The sequence below is a fragment of the Palaemon carinicauda genome, chromosome 17, assembly GCF_036898095.1.
Source record: "Palaemon carinicauda isolate YSFRI2023 chromosome 17, ASM3689809v2, whole genome shotgun sequence".
In the NCBI taxonomy this organism is placed as follows: Eukaryota; Metazoa; Arthropoda; class Malacostraca; order Decapoda; family Palaemonidae; genus Palaemon; species Palaemon carinicauda.
Window position 1 is genome coordinate 38,542,334 of NC_090741.1, and position 17,624 is coordinate 38,559,957.

The 17,624-nt window shown below is 44.8% G+C and overlaps 1 protein-coding gene across 1 annotated transcript in view; it reads right to left on the reverse strand.

Annotated features, from left to right (window-relative positions):
* LOC137656035 (glutamate receptor U1-like) overlaps positions 1-17,624 on the reverse strand; it is a 54,249-nt gene that overhangs the window by 10,664 nt on the left and 25,961 nt on the right. The window contains exons 6-9 of the mRNA XM_068390211.1: positions 16,243-16,401; positions 15,689-15,848; positions 14,547-14,761; positions 14,002-14,127 (exon numbers count right to left, since the gene is read on the reverse strand). Of these exons, the coding sequence (XP_068246312.1) occupies positions 14,002-14,127; positions 14,547-14,761; positions 15,689-15,848; positions 16,243-16,401 (660 nt within the window). The remainder of the gene's footprint in view (positions 1-14,001; positions 14,128-14,546; positions 14,762-15,688; positions 15,849-16,242; positions 16,402-17,624) is intronic.

Sequence of the window (17,624 nt, forward strand, 5' to 3'; positions counted from 1 at the left end):
ATACTTCTTTTGATGCATCTGTGTAGAGCAAGTCTGGAAGAGGGATGAAAAGATCTTGACCTCTGAAAAGTTTTTCGTCTGCCATTCACCAAAGTAGATCCGTTATCTGTTCCTGGGTGATTGGAACTAGTGTGTCCGGGGGATCTGAGTGTTGGTTCCACACGAACTTCAGCTGCCACAGCATGGATCTGATCCTGAGGCGGCCGTTTGGAACTAAACGGAGAAGAGAAGTTAGGTGACCTAGCAGACGTTGTAGTGGTTTGCGGAATGTGGCCAGATGTAGCACGCAGACTGCCTATTGTCCGAATGCCAACCACACTTCTACGTTTCACTACACAAAAAGAAACGGTAGAATACCCAGAAATCTGGGTAAAAGGAAAACAATCAAGGATGAACTGGGCACTGGGCACCACCCCTTGATTTTATACTGGGCAAGGGGACCCATCTAGAATCTTACTTCCCTCTTATCTTCTCTTGCTTTGAACTTGCTGAATAAACACGTAGTATAACCGCTGATTTAGTTCTGGAAAAAAAAATTAGCATAGGTTGCAAATAACTTGAATCTTAGGTTAGATTTTAAGAAATTATCAGACAAATATAATTGGTGGCTGAGAAGGGGACATTTACAGGGGAAGGAAACGCTTCCAGTTTATAAGATAAAGGAAAATAAGTTCATTTCATTCCTGAGAGAAAAAAAAATTACAATAAAAGACTTATTAGAAACAGATTTAATAAGAAGAAAAAAGACAAATAATTAGGTCAACAATAAAATTTTTTGTCAAATTTTAATAAGCATTTAAAGAAAAACTAGTATCCCTTTACACTCCAGCTTCACAATAGAAAGACAAAGAAAAAAAGCTTACAGTCCTTGGTTATACACAGTATGTCAAGGTTATTCTACACCCATGGAAATGGATAAGAGTTAAGACCACTTATAATAGTGTTTTATGAGGCCCCTCCTCTTAATTGCAAAGTCGCATACACAAAAAATAAGATTCAGTAAAGTCATTTCTTTAACTTAAAGGATGCTATTCACAATTTCTGCTGCAAACTAGGCAAACTTGATGAGTACTAGTTCAATAAACATAATTAAGAAATGTCTAAATTGTTTCATTTCCGCTGTCCACTGTCTGGGCTAATTCACAACAGTTTCTGTCAAATCCCTCACACTTGGGAATTTCTGTCAATATACAATAGTCAAATGTCTGCAGTATGCTTCTTTACTCGTCTGCCATTCACCAAAGTAGATCTGTTATCTGTTTCTGGGTGATTGGAACTAGTGTGTCCGGGGGATCTGAGTGTTGGTTCCACATGGACTTCAGCTGCCACTGCATGGATCTGATGCTGAAGCGGCCGTTTGAAACTAAACGGAGAAGAGAAGTTAGGTGACCTAGCAGACGTAACCATTGATGAGCCGGTAGATCTTCCCGTCTGAGGAAGGGTGATGCCACTTCTCTCAGCTTGTGTACTCTTTTGTCTAAAGGGAAGACTTTCTATTGGACAGTGTCTATGATCATACCTAGGTATACCAGTCTCTGAGAAGTAAGCAGTGATGACTTCTTGACATTTATTAAGATCCCCCGATCCTGACAAAACTCTGGAAGCATGTCTCAGTGATGAAGTAGGGTCGTCTCCGAGTCTGCTAGAACTAGCCAATCGTCGAGATATCTGAGGAGACGAATGCCGTTCTTGCGAGCCCAAGATGACACTAGGGAAAACACCCTGGTAAAGACCTGAGGTGATGTCGCGAGACCGAAACAGAGAACCTTGAACTGATATATCTTGTCTTGCATCCTCGAGACCAATGTGAACAGGAAATCGCTTGGTCGAACTACCTGGATGACCGTGTCTGCCGTCTACACCCTGAACGGAGTCTGTTGGAAAAACTTGTTCAGGGGAGAGAGATCGATGACTGGTCTCCAGCCTCCAGACGCCTTTTTCACAAGAAAGAGTCGACTTTAAAGCCTGGAGACCTGGAGACCCATCCATGACCTCTTGGAGAGCGCCCTTCTACAGCATAGTCTGGACTTCGGCATGGAGGGCCAGCTCCTTTGCGGATCCCTTTGCATAGAAGTTTAATAGGACTGGATCCAAAGTCAGAGGAGGGAGAGATTGAATGAACGGGACACGAAATCCTACGCCGATCACTTCGATTGTCTAGGGATCTGCCCCGTGATGCTGCACCCTCTGCCAGAGATGGGTGGTCAGTGATGAGGATTGCCGTTTCTAGCGGGAGAGACCACCTTGGCCACTCCCTCTAGTTCCCTTCTTTCCCCTGAAGGACTTGGCCCCCCTTCTGGTCTTTTGGCTGAAAGGGGCGCTTAAGACACCTTCGAAAGTCTGGGGGACCTAGAAGTCTAGGGGTTGGAGGTAACCTGCCGATTACAAGAAGACTGGGACGGTCTTCCGTAGGACCTGGATAACATGGCCCTATGGGGGAGAGAATCATTCAATGATTTCCTCTATCTTTCAGCAACCCTCTCAATCTCCTCCGGTACAAAGAGAGAGGAACCCTTGAGCGTGGAATTCCTCAAACGTGACACTTCCACTTTCGGCACTTGCCTGTGGAACTTCCCTATGATGGTGTCCCTCCTCTTGAGTACTATATAGCATTCGCCCACAAGTTGACAATATGGAGCGACAAAAACTCAAGGGATCGGGTACCTGACAATAGATTCCAAGGACTTCTTTGTGGATTCCTTTGAAAGATCGTGGGAGCGCACAATGTAGTCCAGGGACCCCAATCATAGGTCGAGCCATGAAGTAGCCTGCATGGCGTACTTCGCGCCTCGTTCTATGTTGAGGAGCTCAACTGCCGAAAGGAAGGCTCTCAAAGCGGAGGGTTTGAGTCAGAAGACACTTCGTAAGAGACTCCAATGAAGGGTTGAGGGACATGGTGGAATGTAGTTCCTTCTCCATCTCATAGTACTTCCTTTGTAACACAAAAGGAAGTGATAAAGATCGCAAGGAGGAACCTGCCCTCAAGGAACTGGAAGTTCCAGCTATCTGGGAGATAGCTTTCCTTCTGGCAGCTGCTTTTTCAATATTAAACTTACCCGATAATCATGTAGCTGTCAACTCCGTTGCCCGACAGAATTCTATGGAGGGATACGCCAGCTATCACAATACTAGAAGGGGGTGTACTTACCAGCGCCACCTGTGGCCAGGTACTCAATCATTTGTTGTTGACACCTCCTCAATTATTCCTCTGTCGTGCTTCCGGCTAGACGTTCTGGGATACGCTTATGGTCTTCGAGTTTATTCACGGATATTTGGTGAAGTATTCTCTCAGATTAACGGCTGTCGCTTTACTGGAATCCTTCTTATATTAGCTAGATAGCTTTTATATAATACTGATATAACGGTTAACGAATTCTGCTTGTTTTTGGATCACCCTTTGGCTAACTCTTTGAAACAAGATGTCTGACGTTTCGCAAGCCCCCTCCCATAGACGATGTAGGTCTTGCTATAGGCGTATTCCGAAGGCCTCGGTAGATCCTCACACCGCTTGTTCTGACTGTAGGGACAGGCCCTGTCTATTAGAAAATCGATGTGAGGAATGCGCCGGACTTTCGGAATTGGAATTTGTCCGTCTTTTAAAATATTCATCTAAGTTAGAGAGAGGTAGAGTTAGGAGAAGTTCTTCTCACTCTTCTATGTTTTCCTCACCTCATGATCCCCTACCTTTTCCTACCCCTGTAGTGGCTACCCCCGAACCTACTGTGTGCCCTCCGCCTGATATGTCAGTTGTTTTGCGTGCTATTCAGGCTTTAGGCGATAAAGTAGAATCAGTGGTAAGTGACCATAAGTCTCTGATGGCCGAAGTTAAAGAACTGAAGGTCAAGAGTGCAGTGGGTGGAATTAGTGCCAGTGCTGTGACGAGTGCTAGTGTCGGTGCAGTGCCAAGTGCTAGTGGTGCCAGTGTGGTGCGTGAGGATTTTTCTGTGCGAGCCAGTCGTCCTCCCAGTCCGGGACCTCTTGCAAGCTCCCATGCCCAGGGGAGAAGCAATGTCGAAGGGCTTAAGGGTTCGACAGGCCTTGTTAGGCGCACAGAACTATCCTCGGTGGTTGCGGGCGTGTCTTCCTTAGACCGTCACTCCCACCTGCAGACGATTGAGCCCGTCTTATTCTCGTCCGCTGATCAACTAGCAGGGAAGAAACGTTGGTCTCAGGTCTCGAGACCGCTTAAACGTAGAGTCCAGTCCGCGAGTGCTCAGCCAGGTTGCAGTCATTGGCTCAGCTCTGACTCGCCTCAGTCATCTGTCGACTGTACTCCGCCCAAGAGGAGTAAGGTTCTGCCAAAACAGAGCCCGACTGTTAAGACTTTACCTCAGTCTGTTATCGTTTCTGCCGATCCCAAGTGGACCCTGCTTCAGTCCATGCAAGCTCAGCTTTCGGACTTGATGCGTGAGTGTCGGGCTGAGAGTGTTGCACCTCCTCCGCCTACACTCCCTCCGCCTGTTCTCGCTCCGCCTGTGCTCGCCCCGCCTGCACTTGCTCCGCCTGGTCGCAGCACCATCTGCCAGGCGTACGATGTTGAGCCACTTTCGGAGTTCGCTGTTCCCAGTGGTGTTCAGCCTCAGCCTTCTTTAAGGCAACCCTTGCTTTGGGATCAGGAGAGTTATTCCACTCTTCCTCCGCCTCCCCTTGCTGCTCCACCAGTGGTGCAACTCTCGGTTGGGGTACAACAACCTCTCCCCTCCGTGAGTCTGTCTGCTCAGCCATCGCTGCAGCGAGCTCAACCCTCCTCAAGGCAAGCTCCTCTACACCCTGGACTTGCGCCTCAGGAGCCTCAGCTTGCGAGAACTTTACCTTGTTCTGCGCAGCCTCAACCTCATCATGCTCCGCTCATCTCACAGGAACAGGAACGGACTACTCCGCCTCCGTCCTCCGCTCAGCTTGTGCAATCCTTGGGTTCAACCTCTCTTGCTAGGAGTCAACCTCCTTCACCCATGCGCCTGCCTTCTGCTTCGTCTGTTGTTCAGCCTTTGCAGTCTGAGCCTCAGGTTTTCCCTCAACAGTTACTGGAAGAGGAAACCACTGTTATTGTTCCTACCCGTTCTGACTCTGCGGTTCAGCATTCTGGTCCGATCGCTTCGCTACCCTCTGCTGATGAGGTGTCGGATGATGAGGAGGCACACCTTGATCCCTCATCAGACGTGGACGAATCTAAGCTTTCTCCACTGTCGATTGATTTTCGTAAGGTCTTGGCTCTACTCAGGGAGATTTACCCAGACCACTTCGTCTCTGCTATTCCCCGCTCTCCACCATCTGAGTTTTCGCTGGGCGTACAACAAGCTAAGTCCAACTATACTAAGCTTGTCCTAGCTAGATCCTCCAAGAGGGCTTTAAGGATCTTAGGGGAGTGGCTGCAGTCTAAACAACACCTTGGCAAGACTTCCTTCATGTTCCCACCAACGAAGCTCGCTTCGAAAGGTAGCGTTTGGTATGCCACAGGGGAAGCACCAGGCTTAGGAGTACCTGCCTCTGCCCAGGCTGACTTCTCAAGTCTGGTGGACTCGCCTCGGAGAACTGCTATGAGACGCTCGAAGGTTTGTTGGACCTTCTCAGACCTGGATCATTTACTGAAAGGGTTGTTCAGAGCATTTGAAATGTTCAACTTTCTCGACTGGTGCCTGGGGGCCCTCAGCAAGAAAACCTCTCCTGCGGACAAAGATTCTGCCATGCTAATAATGTCCTGCATGGATAAGGCCATCAGAGATGGATCGGGTGAGCTAGCGTCGTTATTTGTATCAGGGGTGTTGAAGAAAAGGGAACAACTGTGTACCTTCCTTTCCGCCAGCATTACACCTTGCCAACGGTCACAACTCCTTTTTGCTCCTCTCTCAAAGTTCCTCTTTCCCGAGGAGCTAGTTAAGGACTTGTCTGCTGCCCTGATACAAAAGGACACGCACGATCTTGTAGCCTCATCGGCTTGTAAGTCTAAGGTTGCCACCTCAGTCCCCAAGACTTATCGCTCCCCAGTGGCTGATACCCCGGCTACGAGGTTCATACCGCCCTTTCGTGGTAGAGCCCCCAGCCGAGGAAGCTCCCGCCCAGACTCTCACAGGAGCAAGTCTAGGAAAGGATCCAGGACATCTAAGGGAAAGAACTGACTCTCAGTTTCTCCAGACAACAGTAGGAGCCAGACTCAAGATCTTCTGGCGAGCCTGGGAGAAGAGAGGTGCAGACGCACAGTCTGTCAGTTGGCTGAGGTACGGTTACAGGATTCCATTCTGCCTCAAACCACCTCTGACCACATCGCCCATCAACCTCTCTCCCAACTACAAAGAAGAGGACAAGAGGCTAGCATTGCAACAGGAGGTGTCGCTACTTGTGCAGAAGAAGGCAGTGGTTATAGTCCGGGACCATCAATCCCCGGGCTTCTACAACCGTCTCTTTCTTGTGGCCAAGAAGACAGGAGGTTGGAGACCGGTGCTGGACGTCAGCTCTCTCAACGAGTATGTCACCAAGCAGACGTTCACGATGGAGACGACCAAGTCGGTCTTAGCAGCGGTCAGACAGGAGGACTGGATGGTCTCGTTGGACTTGAAAGATGCATACTTTCACGTTCCCATTCATCCAGACTCCCAACCTTTCCTGAGATTCGTTTTCGGAAAGGTTGTCTATCAGTTCCAAGCCCTGTGTTTTGGCCTAAGCACAGCTCCTATGGTCTTTACTCATCTGATGAGGAATGTAGCGAAATTCCTACACTTATCGAACATCAGAGCCTCCCTCTACCTAGACGACTGGCTGTTGAGAGCCTCCACGAGTCGTCGTTGTCTGGAGAACCTCACTTGGACTTTAGACTTAATCAGAGACCTAGGTCTATTAGTCAATATAGAGAAATCTCAACTCATTCCCTCCCAATCCATTGTGTACCTGGGAATGGAGATTCAGAGTCAGGATTTTCGGGCTTTTCCATCGGCCCCCAGGATAAACCAAGCCCTAGAGTGCATCATGAGCATGCTGAAGAGGAGCAATTGCTCAGTGAGACAGTGGATGAGTCTCACAGGGACCCTCTCATCACTGGCCCTGTTTGTCGAGCTAGGAAGACTCCACCTCCGCCCTCTTCAATTCCATCTTGCTGCTCATTGGGACAAGGGCTCGACTCTAGAAGCAGTCTCTATCCCTATCAACCAAGAGATGAAGACCACTCTCCTGTGGTGGAAGCACAATCTCCTTCTCAAGGAGGGTCTATCATTGGCCATCCAGACCCCCAATCTTCATCTCTTCTCAGATGCATCGGACTCGGGCTGGGGTGCGACCTTGGACGGACGGGAATGCTCAGGAGTATGGAACAAGGAACAAGGCTTACTCCACATCAACTGCAAGGAACTGTTAGCAGTTCATCTAGCCCTGTTGAACTTCAAGTCCCTCCTGCTAGGCAAAGTGGTGGAGGTGAATTCAGACAACACCACAGCCTTGGCTTACATCTCCAAGCAAGGAGGGACCCATTCGAGGAGCCTTTACGAGATCGCAAGGGACCTCCTCATTTGGTCAAGAGGTCTAAACCTCACTCTGGTCACGAGGTTCATCCAGGGCGATATGAATGTTTCAGCGGATCGCCTCAGCAGAAGGAATCAGGTCATTCCCACGGAATGGACCCTCCACAAGAGTGTGTGCAACAGACTTTGGACCTTGTGGGGTCAACCTACCATAGATCTGTTTGCCACCTCCATAACCAAGAGACTTCCGCTTTATTGTTCCCCTGTTCCAGACCCTGCAGCGGTTCATGTGGATGCTTTTCTTCTGAACTGGTCCCATCTCGACCTGTACGCATTCCCTCCGTTCAAGATAATAAACAAAGTTCTGCAGAAATTCGTCTCGCACGAAGGGACACGGCTGACGCTGGTTGCTCCCCTTTGGCCTGCAAGAGAATGGTACACAGAGGTACTTCAATGGCTAGTCGACTTCCCCAGGACTCTACCTCTAAGAGTGGACCTTCTACGTCAACCACACGTAGACAGGTTGCACCCAAACCTCCACGCTCTTCGGCTGACTGCCTTCAGACTGTCGAAAGATTCGCTAGAGCTAGAGGCTTTTCGAAGGAGGCAGCCAGTGCGATTGCCAGAGCTAGAAGAGTTTCCACTCGTAGAGTCTACCAGTCTAAGTGGGAGGTCTTCCGAAGCTGGTGTAGAGCCAATTCAATATCCTCTACCAATACCTCTGTGATCCAAATAGCTGACTTCCTTCTACATCTTAGGAATGAGAGATCCCTTTCAACACCTACGATTAAAGGATATAGGAGCATGTTGGCCTCAGTTCTCCGCCACAGAGGTTTGGACCTGTCTTCCAACAAGGACCTTCAAGACATTCTCAAGTCTTTTGAGACGTCTAAAGAACGTCGTCTTTCCACTCCAGGCTGGAATCTAGACGTAGTCTTAAGGTTCCTTATGACATCTAGGTTCGAACCTCTCCAGTCAGCTTCCTTCAAGGATCTTACCCTCAAGACTGCTTTTCTCGTTTGCCTTGCAACAGCTAAGAGAGTCAGTGAGGTTCATGCCTTCAGCAAGAACATTGGTTTCACAACCGAATCTGCAACATGTTCTTTTCAGCTTGGATTCCTAGCAAAGAACGAGCTTCCTTCACGTCCTTGGCCTAGATCGTTCGAAATACCTAGCCTCTCCAACATGGTAGGTAACGAACTAGAGAGAGTTCTTTGCCCTGTCAGAGCTCTCAAATATTATCTGAAGAGGTCTAAACCTATTCGAGGACAGTCAGAAGCCTTATGGTGTGCCATCAAGAAACCCTCGAGACCCATGTCCAAGAATGGGCTTTCGTACTATATAAGGCTTCTGATCAGAGAAGCACATTCTCACTTAAAGGAGGAAGACCTTGCATTGCTGAAGGTAAGGACCCACGAAGTAAGAGCTGTAGCTACTTCGTTGGCCTTTAATAAAAACCGTTCTCTGCAGAGCATAATGGATGCAACCTATTGGAGGAGCAAGTCAGTGTTTGCATCATTTTATCTGAAAGATGTCCAGTCTCTTTACGAGAACTGCTACACCCTGGGACCATTCGTAGCAGCGAGTGCAGTAGTAGGTGAGGGCTCAGCCACTACATTCCCTTAATCCCATAACCTTTTTTAACCTTTCTCTTGAATACTTTTATTGTTGTTTTTTATGGTTGTTACGGTAGGCTAAGAAGCCTTCCGCATCCTTGGATTTGGCGGGTGGTCTATTCATTCTTGAGAAGCGCCTGGGTTAAAGGTTTGGTAGAGGTCCTTTAGTAGGGGTTGCAACCCCGTGTACTTTGGCACCTTTGGGTTGATTCAGCCTCCAAGAGGAACGCTGCGCTCAGTAAGGAAGACGAACTTTAAATAAAGAGGCAGAGTAACGGTTCTATTCGACTTCCTTACCAGGTACTTATTATTTCATTGTTATTTGAGATAACTGTTATATGAAATATGGGATACTTAGCTATCCTTTAATCTTGTACACTGGTTTTCACCCACCTCCCTGGGTGTGAATCAGCTACATGATTATCGGGTAAGTTTAATATTGAAAAATGTTATTTTTATTAATAAAATAAATTTTTGAATATACTTACCCGATAATCATGATTTAATCGACCCTCCCTTTCCTCCCCAGAGAGAACCGGTGGACCGAGGAATAATTGAGGAGGTGTCAACAACAAATGATTGAGTACCTGGCCACAGGTGGCGCTGGTAAGTACACCCCCTTCTAGTATTGTGATAGCTGGCGTATCCCTCCATAGAATTCTGTCGGGCAACGGAGTTGACAGCTACATGATTATCGGGTAAGTATATTCAAAAATTTATTTTATTAATAAAAATAACATATTTCCATACAACAGGGCAAAGCTGCACTGGTCTTTGGGGCCTCTGGGATCTGAAGATCTCATCAAGAACCTTATCTTTCCCTTCCTGGGTGGTGGTACCAGGAGTAGGCAGCTTAATGAGGACCCTCATGCAAGAGAGGACCTGCCAAAAGGTATGCTCCAACTCTTTTCTATTTGTTCAGAGTGAAAGTTTGGACTGGTTGCCCTCAGGAGATATTTGTCATCAGTGTCGATAGTATAATCTACCTCCAGGCTCACATCTAGAGCTTGGGTTAGGTCTGGGTTGTCGACTGGGTTGCAAGAGGGACCTTCCACAGGGGACCGCCTGTCCGTCTCTGGCAAACGGGCTTCCCTTGCCTTGGCATTCTCGAGTTTGGTCTTAGTGTTCTTGGACTCCCTTCGCACAAGAAAGTGTTCCTCCAAGATGTTGGCTGGAGGAACTTGCGAAGGTTTCAAAACGCTAGTTGTAAAAGCGGAAGATAAGGATACTGGACATTGGTCCGAGGGGGATGAGATCAGCGTGAGGTGGAGTGACTCCTCTCATCTTCCTCTTCTGTTGTTTTGTCAAGACATCCTTACCCTTAACTGGAGTAAATGAAAGATTTTTGAGAGAATGATCTACAGCTGGAGGCACCTCGGCACTAGATCGAGATGGGGAGGATCGTCGTGCCTTGTCTGACGAAGATCTCCTTCTAGAATCAGAACTCTTATGAGACGAACTTGAAATCGGACTCTAAGGGAATCTGTGGAGTAGCCCTGACTGGGACAGTCGGGGGCTGTGGCAGTGGAGGAGACACACCCAAGGACTTCTGCAGGGTTGACAAAAAAGGCACTAACCCAAGAAGGGAGCTCATTGCCCTTTGAGAAGTTTTGGGTTTCCTTAGAGAATCCAGGAGGAGGAGAACGTCGTCTAAGAGGAATCTTAGAGGGAGCCTGAGATGACGAAAGAGAAAATCTTTTGGGCAATAGGAGATGCTCTTTTGACAAACAAAAGAGGGCGATCAGGACTAATAGGCACATCAGCGTACTTATTAGGAGGCTTCTTGAACCCTTCTGGGAAGGGAATGGGCCTCCTGCGAGGGGTGGGAAAAGCTGGAGGCGGAGAGGGAGGTCTTGGGACTGCACTTGCTCACGATTCCAATACCTCTACTCACGAATTGCTCGTGGAAATTGCCGATTTGTTCGTGAAAGCGCGAAATTCACTTGAAAAATTGTGAGTTTCTCGTGACAATGGGCGCGATTCACGAGGTGTGTTCTTTTCACGTGCACCAGGAGCTGTACTGGAAGATAGAAGCCGTAAGAATTCTTGTTGCTACTGAGGATCGCCTACGCCAGACGTAGTAGGCAATAGGGGCCTCTGAACAGGGGTAACCCAAAGCGTTGGGGAGTGCATCACAGAGGAACACGTTGGAGAGCATCGTATAGGCAAACGCTTCACTAAAGCGCCCCAGGCAGCAGAGGACACTGGGGGTCATTTAGCTGGACACCTGGCTGTAAGGTGTTCTGTAGCAAAATCGGGTTTAATCCAAAGTCGTTGAGGTGAGGGACGAGCTGAGGAAGAATCTGTAGATGGAGTGCGCATGCGCTTACCTCCTCCTCTTGAAGAGGAACGTCTAGACCTCGATTGTGAATGTGTGGTTTGCAATCGTGAACGTTCTGTACGTGATCGTGAGCGTCTAGCTCGCGATTGTGAATGGCGTGAACGTCTCAAGTGCTTAGCTCGCGAACATGAGCGTTGGCTTCAAGATTGTGAATAGCGTCCTCGTTAACGGCACCCTCACGAGCGTGAACTTCGCCCTTGTGGACAGGAGCTTTGCCCTAGCGAGCGTGATGATCTAGAACGTGAGCAGCCAGACCTAGATCTAAACTGTTTTGCTCGTGATCGTGATGATCGCAATAGCGAGACTTTACCTTGTGCAGAGGAATGCCTCCTACAAGAGCGTTGAAACCATTGGTCTCGTGAACGTGAAGCTCTAGAGCAAGAACAACTTTTAGAAGAAGAGCGTTGAGATTGCAATGACTTGCGATCTCTATGATGGTCTACTATTGTCGCAAACGACGATCGGAAGAAGAGTTCCCGAAAGGACGAGGTGATGCTCGTCTTGTCCTTGTGCGCCCTTAGTAGAAGGAGTGCTGGTCTCGTGAAGATCATTGTCAACAGCCGGAGGATTCCTGTGGGGAGAAACAGAAGGTTGAAGATTAGGAGATGACAAGGTCCCAGGATGGCGAGCGGAGCCGTCGTTAGTAGGAGGCCGTTGGAGGGGCGAACGCGAGCGATTGCCATGTCTACACATGGAAGGTCTAGGAGAGGGCGACAGATGGACTTCGCAGACCTCCAGAGCATAAAATGTTGAAGGCTTTGGAGATGGATCCTTCCTAGCACCGCACTGAACGGGGAGCAGAAACCCCTAAGGATGGCCCTACCTGCAACACATCTTCAAGTAAAAATGGTTCCCCAGCCGCTGGAGGCGAAGTTGGCTCCTCTAGGGGAAGCAACTACCCCATAGTACCCTGAGGTTGCCAAAATGTTATTTGGTCTGCGCTCCTGCTCGATCACCTCTCGGATGAATGTGAGCGAGGAGGAGCTCTAGAAAGAGGTTTAGCCATGCAAGAAGAAGAAGAATGCGCTTTCTTGAGGGAGAGAGATCGCGCTCCGCCATCTCCAAGCTTCTCCCACTGGGAGGCAGACCACTCCCTGCAGTCGTCACAGGGCGAACCCTGCTCGCAGCAATGCCTCTACAAGCTGGACACAAGGAGTGCGGGTCGGTATATATCGAAAACATGAAGGTACCGCACGTGGCACCCTCGAAACTAGGACATGTCCACAAGAGGGCATCAAGAAGTACAAGCACACCTGAAAAGAGAAAGCAAAAAAAATACTAAGTCCCATGGCAGCCTTTGGAGGAAATAAAGGAGACGTCTGCTCTTTACAAGCCAAAAGAAAAAAGTGACGTAGCTCACAGCTGTGAGAGTATATATAGGTGGTTGGGTACCCCCCTGCCTTCCCACTCAAGTGGTTAGGCAGGGTTGCCACCTCACACTTTTAGTCAAATGGCTACCTTCCAGCTTTGCCCAAAGGTAATCCACAATAAATAACCTAAGGTTTGTTGGTATGCTTATAGCATCCTGCTTTTCCGACTAGAGTTGTAGCTTAGTTTAGCAAGTAATAATAATAATAATAGTAATAATAATAATAATAATAATAATAATAATAATGATAATAATAATAATAATGAGAGACTAAGTATTTTCTGTAGATTTTACGGAAGTTCTCAGTCGATGATAAAGGTCTGCATCCAAAGGGCTTGGCACGTATAGGTAGGTAATTTAACTTGAACATATAATTCTCTGAAGCTTTTCTGATCCGATGTAGCCTTAAAAAGATTCAGATAATATTTTTGAGCAAGAACATTATTTTATCTCTTGATTGCCAAATATTTCCTGAGTTATTTCTATCTCAAAGACTTAATATATTTGCATGAAGCAATTCCTAAAATGATAAATCATTCTCATGTGTACAGCACAGTACTGTCCCTTACATTCCCCTGTACAAAAATAAAGAAAAAAAAAATTTTTTGATAATTTCATGAAATATAAATAGGACGTCAATTGGGGAGCCATATCACCTGTGTCTAGCCCTTGTTACAATCATGATTTCAGGTCAACAATGTACTATAAGTGTAATTGAGTCTGATTACTATTTGTTTGTTATCATTCCTGCATTTTCACCATTGATTATATGTAGTTTCCCACAAATACACCCAAAAAGCTACTGACTTGCTGAGCAAGCTCCCAAAACATAGTACAGTACAGCATTGTAAAATGGGCACGAATTTAAGAAAAAAAATATCTGATAAAATTTTATGATGATCCATCATACCATTAACATAAACCAGGTTTAACAGTGAAGCACAAGAATGGAAACTTTTAGTCCATACAATATGTTTTGACAACTGTCCCTTTCTTTCTATAGTCAGGATGAATGATCATTTTGGTCCAGTGACGGAATTTCAGCCTTTAATACCGTACTTCCTTCTTCTATGGGCAATTTCTCATCCTATTTTAATATTTCCTGACTACAATCTTGATAACTTAGAAGGGAACTCTTTAACCATCTACTGTACCTACCTTTGCAAATTGGGCCTAGGCTATACGAGGGCATTACATTAATCATCAAATTAGTCAGTCGCCTCATACCTTGATAAAAGCAGTCTGACCTCGAAGTACAGCCTCTACTCCACCCATGTCGCTACTGACAAAGAGATCAGGTCTCTCCTTCAGGAGTTTTCCTATCTTATAGTAGGTCCCAGGGGCTGGTGCATTCTGTGGAAAACAGTTGGTGGATGGAATGCCTTAAAATTAGTCAAATAGTAAGTAACTATAATGCAGTATAATATCTAATTCTTAGGAATTACTGTACTGTAAAAATTCAAATTTTAATGAAATTTCTGATTTCTATACTCATCTGATGTTCATATTGCCTCTTCTCCAGAAGCCCATATTAGTTAACATAAAACTTTCAAACATTTTCTTAATAATCTGTTTCTTTGTTTATTTCAGAACACTATAAAATTTCTGGTAGTACACAAGACAGTATACACAACCTTAAATCTTAACAGACCTTTATGCTATTTTCTGATGTCTATTTATTTCTGTATAAGTAATAAATAGTCATGCAGTGTGTCTGTATTTATTTCTGTATAAACAATAAGTAATCAATCAAAATAAAATACACAACTCACAGCAAATAATGTCTCGTGGGCCGAGTTAGATCTGTATGTCCATAGGATTTCCTTCTGGTTAGCCAGTTCTTCTAGGGACTTTATGACGTTGCTCATCTGGGGCACGGTGAGGAATGCAATCAAATTCCCTGTGTAGGTGTATATGAATATCACGCACATGAAGAGCCAAAACCCGTTCAGAATCATAGCTGGGCCTTCTAGCTTCAAGCGGATGCCTGAAATGGAAGTTGTGTGCGTACACTAATATAATGTGTCTCCCGCCACAAGAAATAACAAGAATATAGTGAGGGAGAGCTTCAAATCATAATTCACATACAAATTAATATGCAATGACAAATGAAAATTGTTAATTTTATACAAATAGTGTAGAGGCTAAATTGGGAGGATGATTCAAGTTCACATATCATTTCCAAAATAGCAAAGATGAGACATGACAATAACTATCCTCTATGGAACATGAAGGAACACAGCAGAGATGAATAGTTCGGGTAAGTACAAGGTAAAGGAAGAATGGATACACTGAGAAATGTAGATAGAAAAGTTTTCAGAAACGATAGTCTGAATCAAAATGTTTTAAGCAATGGTTTGGTTATTTGTAAAAACTGGAAGATGATTTGTGAAAAGTTTACAATTCAGGGGTGTTAGAAGGGTGAAGCAAAGGAAGACCTATGAAGGGGTGAATTGGATGGTTTGCAGGAGTAGGTATTAGAAAGGAAGGGCCTCATCATCTAGGAAGCGAATACGTGCACAAGACAGATAAATGGCATGGTTTTCATATTTATTTAGTTAATAGTGATCACTATTTTGGGAAACACCAATTATAGGAAATGACAAAAACACTCATAATAAAAACAATTGGTCTGGGGAGCCACAGGCATTCATAGTTTTAGTTACTTTCAATATATGTAAATTTCACTTTTTCTCTTTAATAGTTGTTATGCATCTTGATACTCAAAAAGCATTTGTTATATAACATTATTGTATTACCTTTGCAATAAAAATTCTAAGGCCTGGATTAAAATTATGCTTGCTATATTGACCTTTGAACTTTGAAAAAGAAAAAAATTGCTGAACTATTGCTGTGACATCACTGGGCACAAAAGTTTAATGTTAATTATTAGAGTAATATTTATTGTACTTACTCTGTGACGTCAGCAAAAATGTACAACCCCAGATGTAGTAATAATAAGGCATTTTATTTTTCCTTTCATGGGGCTGCGGTATTAGCAAATAATTCGAGATGGACAACAACCACATAGCGCATCCTGCAACCACAGCGCTCAACAGAATCAACAGCCAGACCTGTAATTTTAATCATGAGCTGAAAAATGTGGAGTCGCATAAACCTGTTCATCATTTTTCTCATTTTTCTGTACATTTTTATGTTATGTTGGTGATGAACACGGTTGAAGTTTCCTTTGTTTATTACGCCAGTGTGATTTGAACAGACACTAAGGTCACAGCCACACAGATGGCAGTCTGTCTATTGCAGTTGGGAGTGGGCTGATGCTTATTTCACAAAATACTATAAACAATTCCAACAATTGGATTGATCTCAACAATATTTCAAGCTATTTTTTTCTGAATGGTCTCATTGGAGTCAATGTATCTTAATTCAATCTTCAGCCCAATCCTGCCTGTACCAGCCAAATCTGCACCTTATTTCCATTAACTTATTTCTACAAGGACAGCCTACCTGCCACGAAAATGGATTTAAAAAGGCCAAGAAATTGTCTTGCTCCTTTGGCGGGGGGATCAAGATGGCGGTCGGCTCTTCGAAGAATGGATGGGTGAAGTCAATGACCCTTTCACGGATGAAGGTGATGGTTATACTGGCCAGGGCCAAATCTACAACCTGAAATTGGACAGATCATATTTGAATCAACAGACATGAGATAAAGCATACAGATGGCCTAGACTTCAGTATTTCTATGTGAAGAGCTTGACTGGATATGTACATTATGTGCTCAAGGTGTTTTAGAAGAGGATTTGATGTAGAATTTGGCCTCTATAAGCATCTTGTAACCAAATTTTGCATCAAGTAGTCAATTATGTTGCTAAATTGAAGTCATGTGTGTTAGTCATGTGATGCTTCTATGATCCAACAAATGTGAATTAAATTTTGCTGCACATATTTGCTACTTTATCCTAAGATTGGTAGCAAGATGTTAAGAAATGACAAGATACATGATTGTGGGCCACCAATTATGAAAATTTAACATGAAACAATACAATATCAAAGCTCTGCTCATACTGTATAGGACATCCTTTTCATGGATAATTTGAAGCTGCAGAACTGTTATCAATAAGAAATACAAGAGAAAGCATCCTTTTAATCGTTCCATAATTGAAAAGCAAGGACTACGAAAACATAAAATAAATAAACAATTATATTTGTGTAAACAAACAATTATATACAAATATATGTACAGTAGTAATGAATAAATAAATAGTAGTTGTAACTGAGATGACAAATGCCCCTTTAATCCAAAAAATGGAGAAAGGAGTCTTAAAGTTGCTAGCAATGTAAAATCTCCTGAACAAAGAAGTTGTAATAAATCATGACAGATGAACAAAGTAGAGAAAATTGTGTATCTAAAATGTTATTTTCATTAGTAAAATAAATTTTTGAATATACTTACCCGGTGGTCATATAGCTGTCAGCTCTGCTGCCCGACAGAAAAACCTAAGGACAAAATACGCCAGCGATCGCTATACAGGTGGGGGTGTACATCAACAGCGCCATCTGTCGAGCAGGTACTCAAGTACTCCATGTCAACACAGAACCAATTTTCTCCTCTGCCCTCTGGGTCTCTATTGGGGAGGAAGGGAGGGTCCTTTAATTTATGATCACCGGGTAAGTATATTCAAAAATTTATTTTACTAATGAAAATAACATTTTTCAATATTAAACTTAGCCGGTGATCATATAGCTGATTCACACCCAGGGGGGTGGGTAGAGACCAGCATTATGTGTTACATTAAGAGCTAAGTATTTTGTATTTCATTTTAGCAGTTATTCAAATAACAAACATAAAATCAATAAGTACCTGGTAAGGAAGTCGACTTGAACAATTA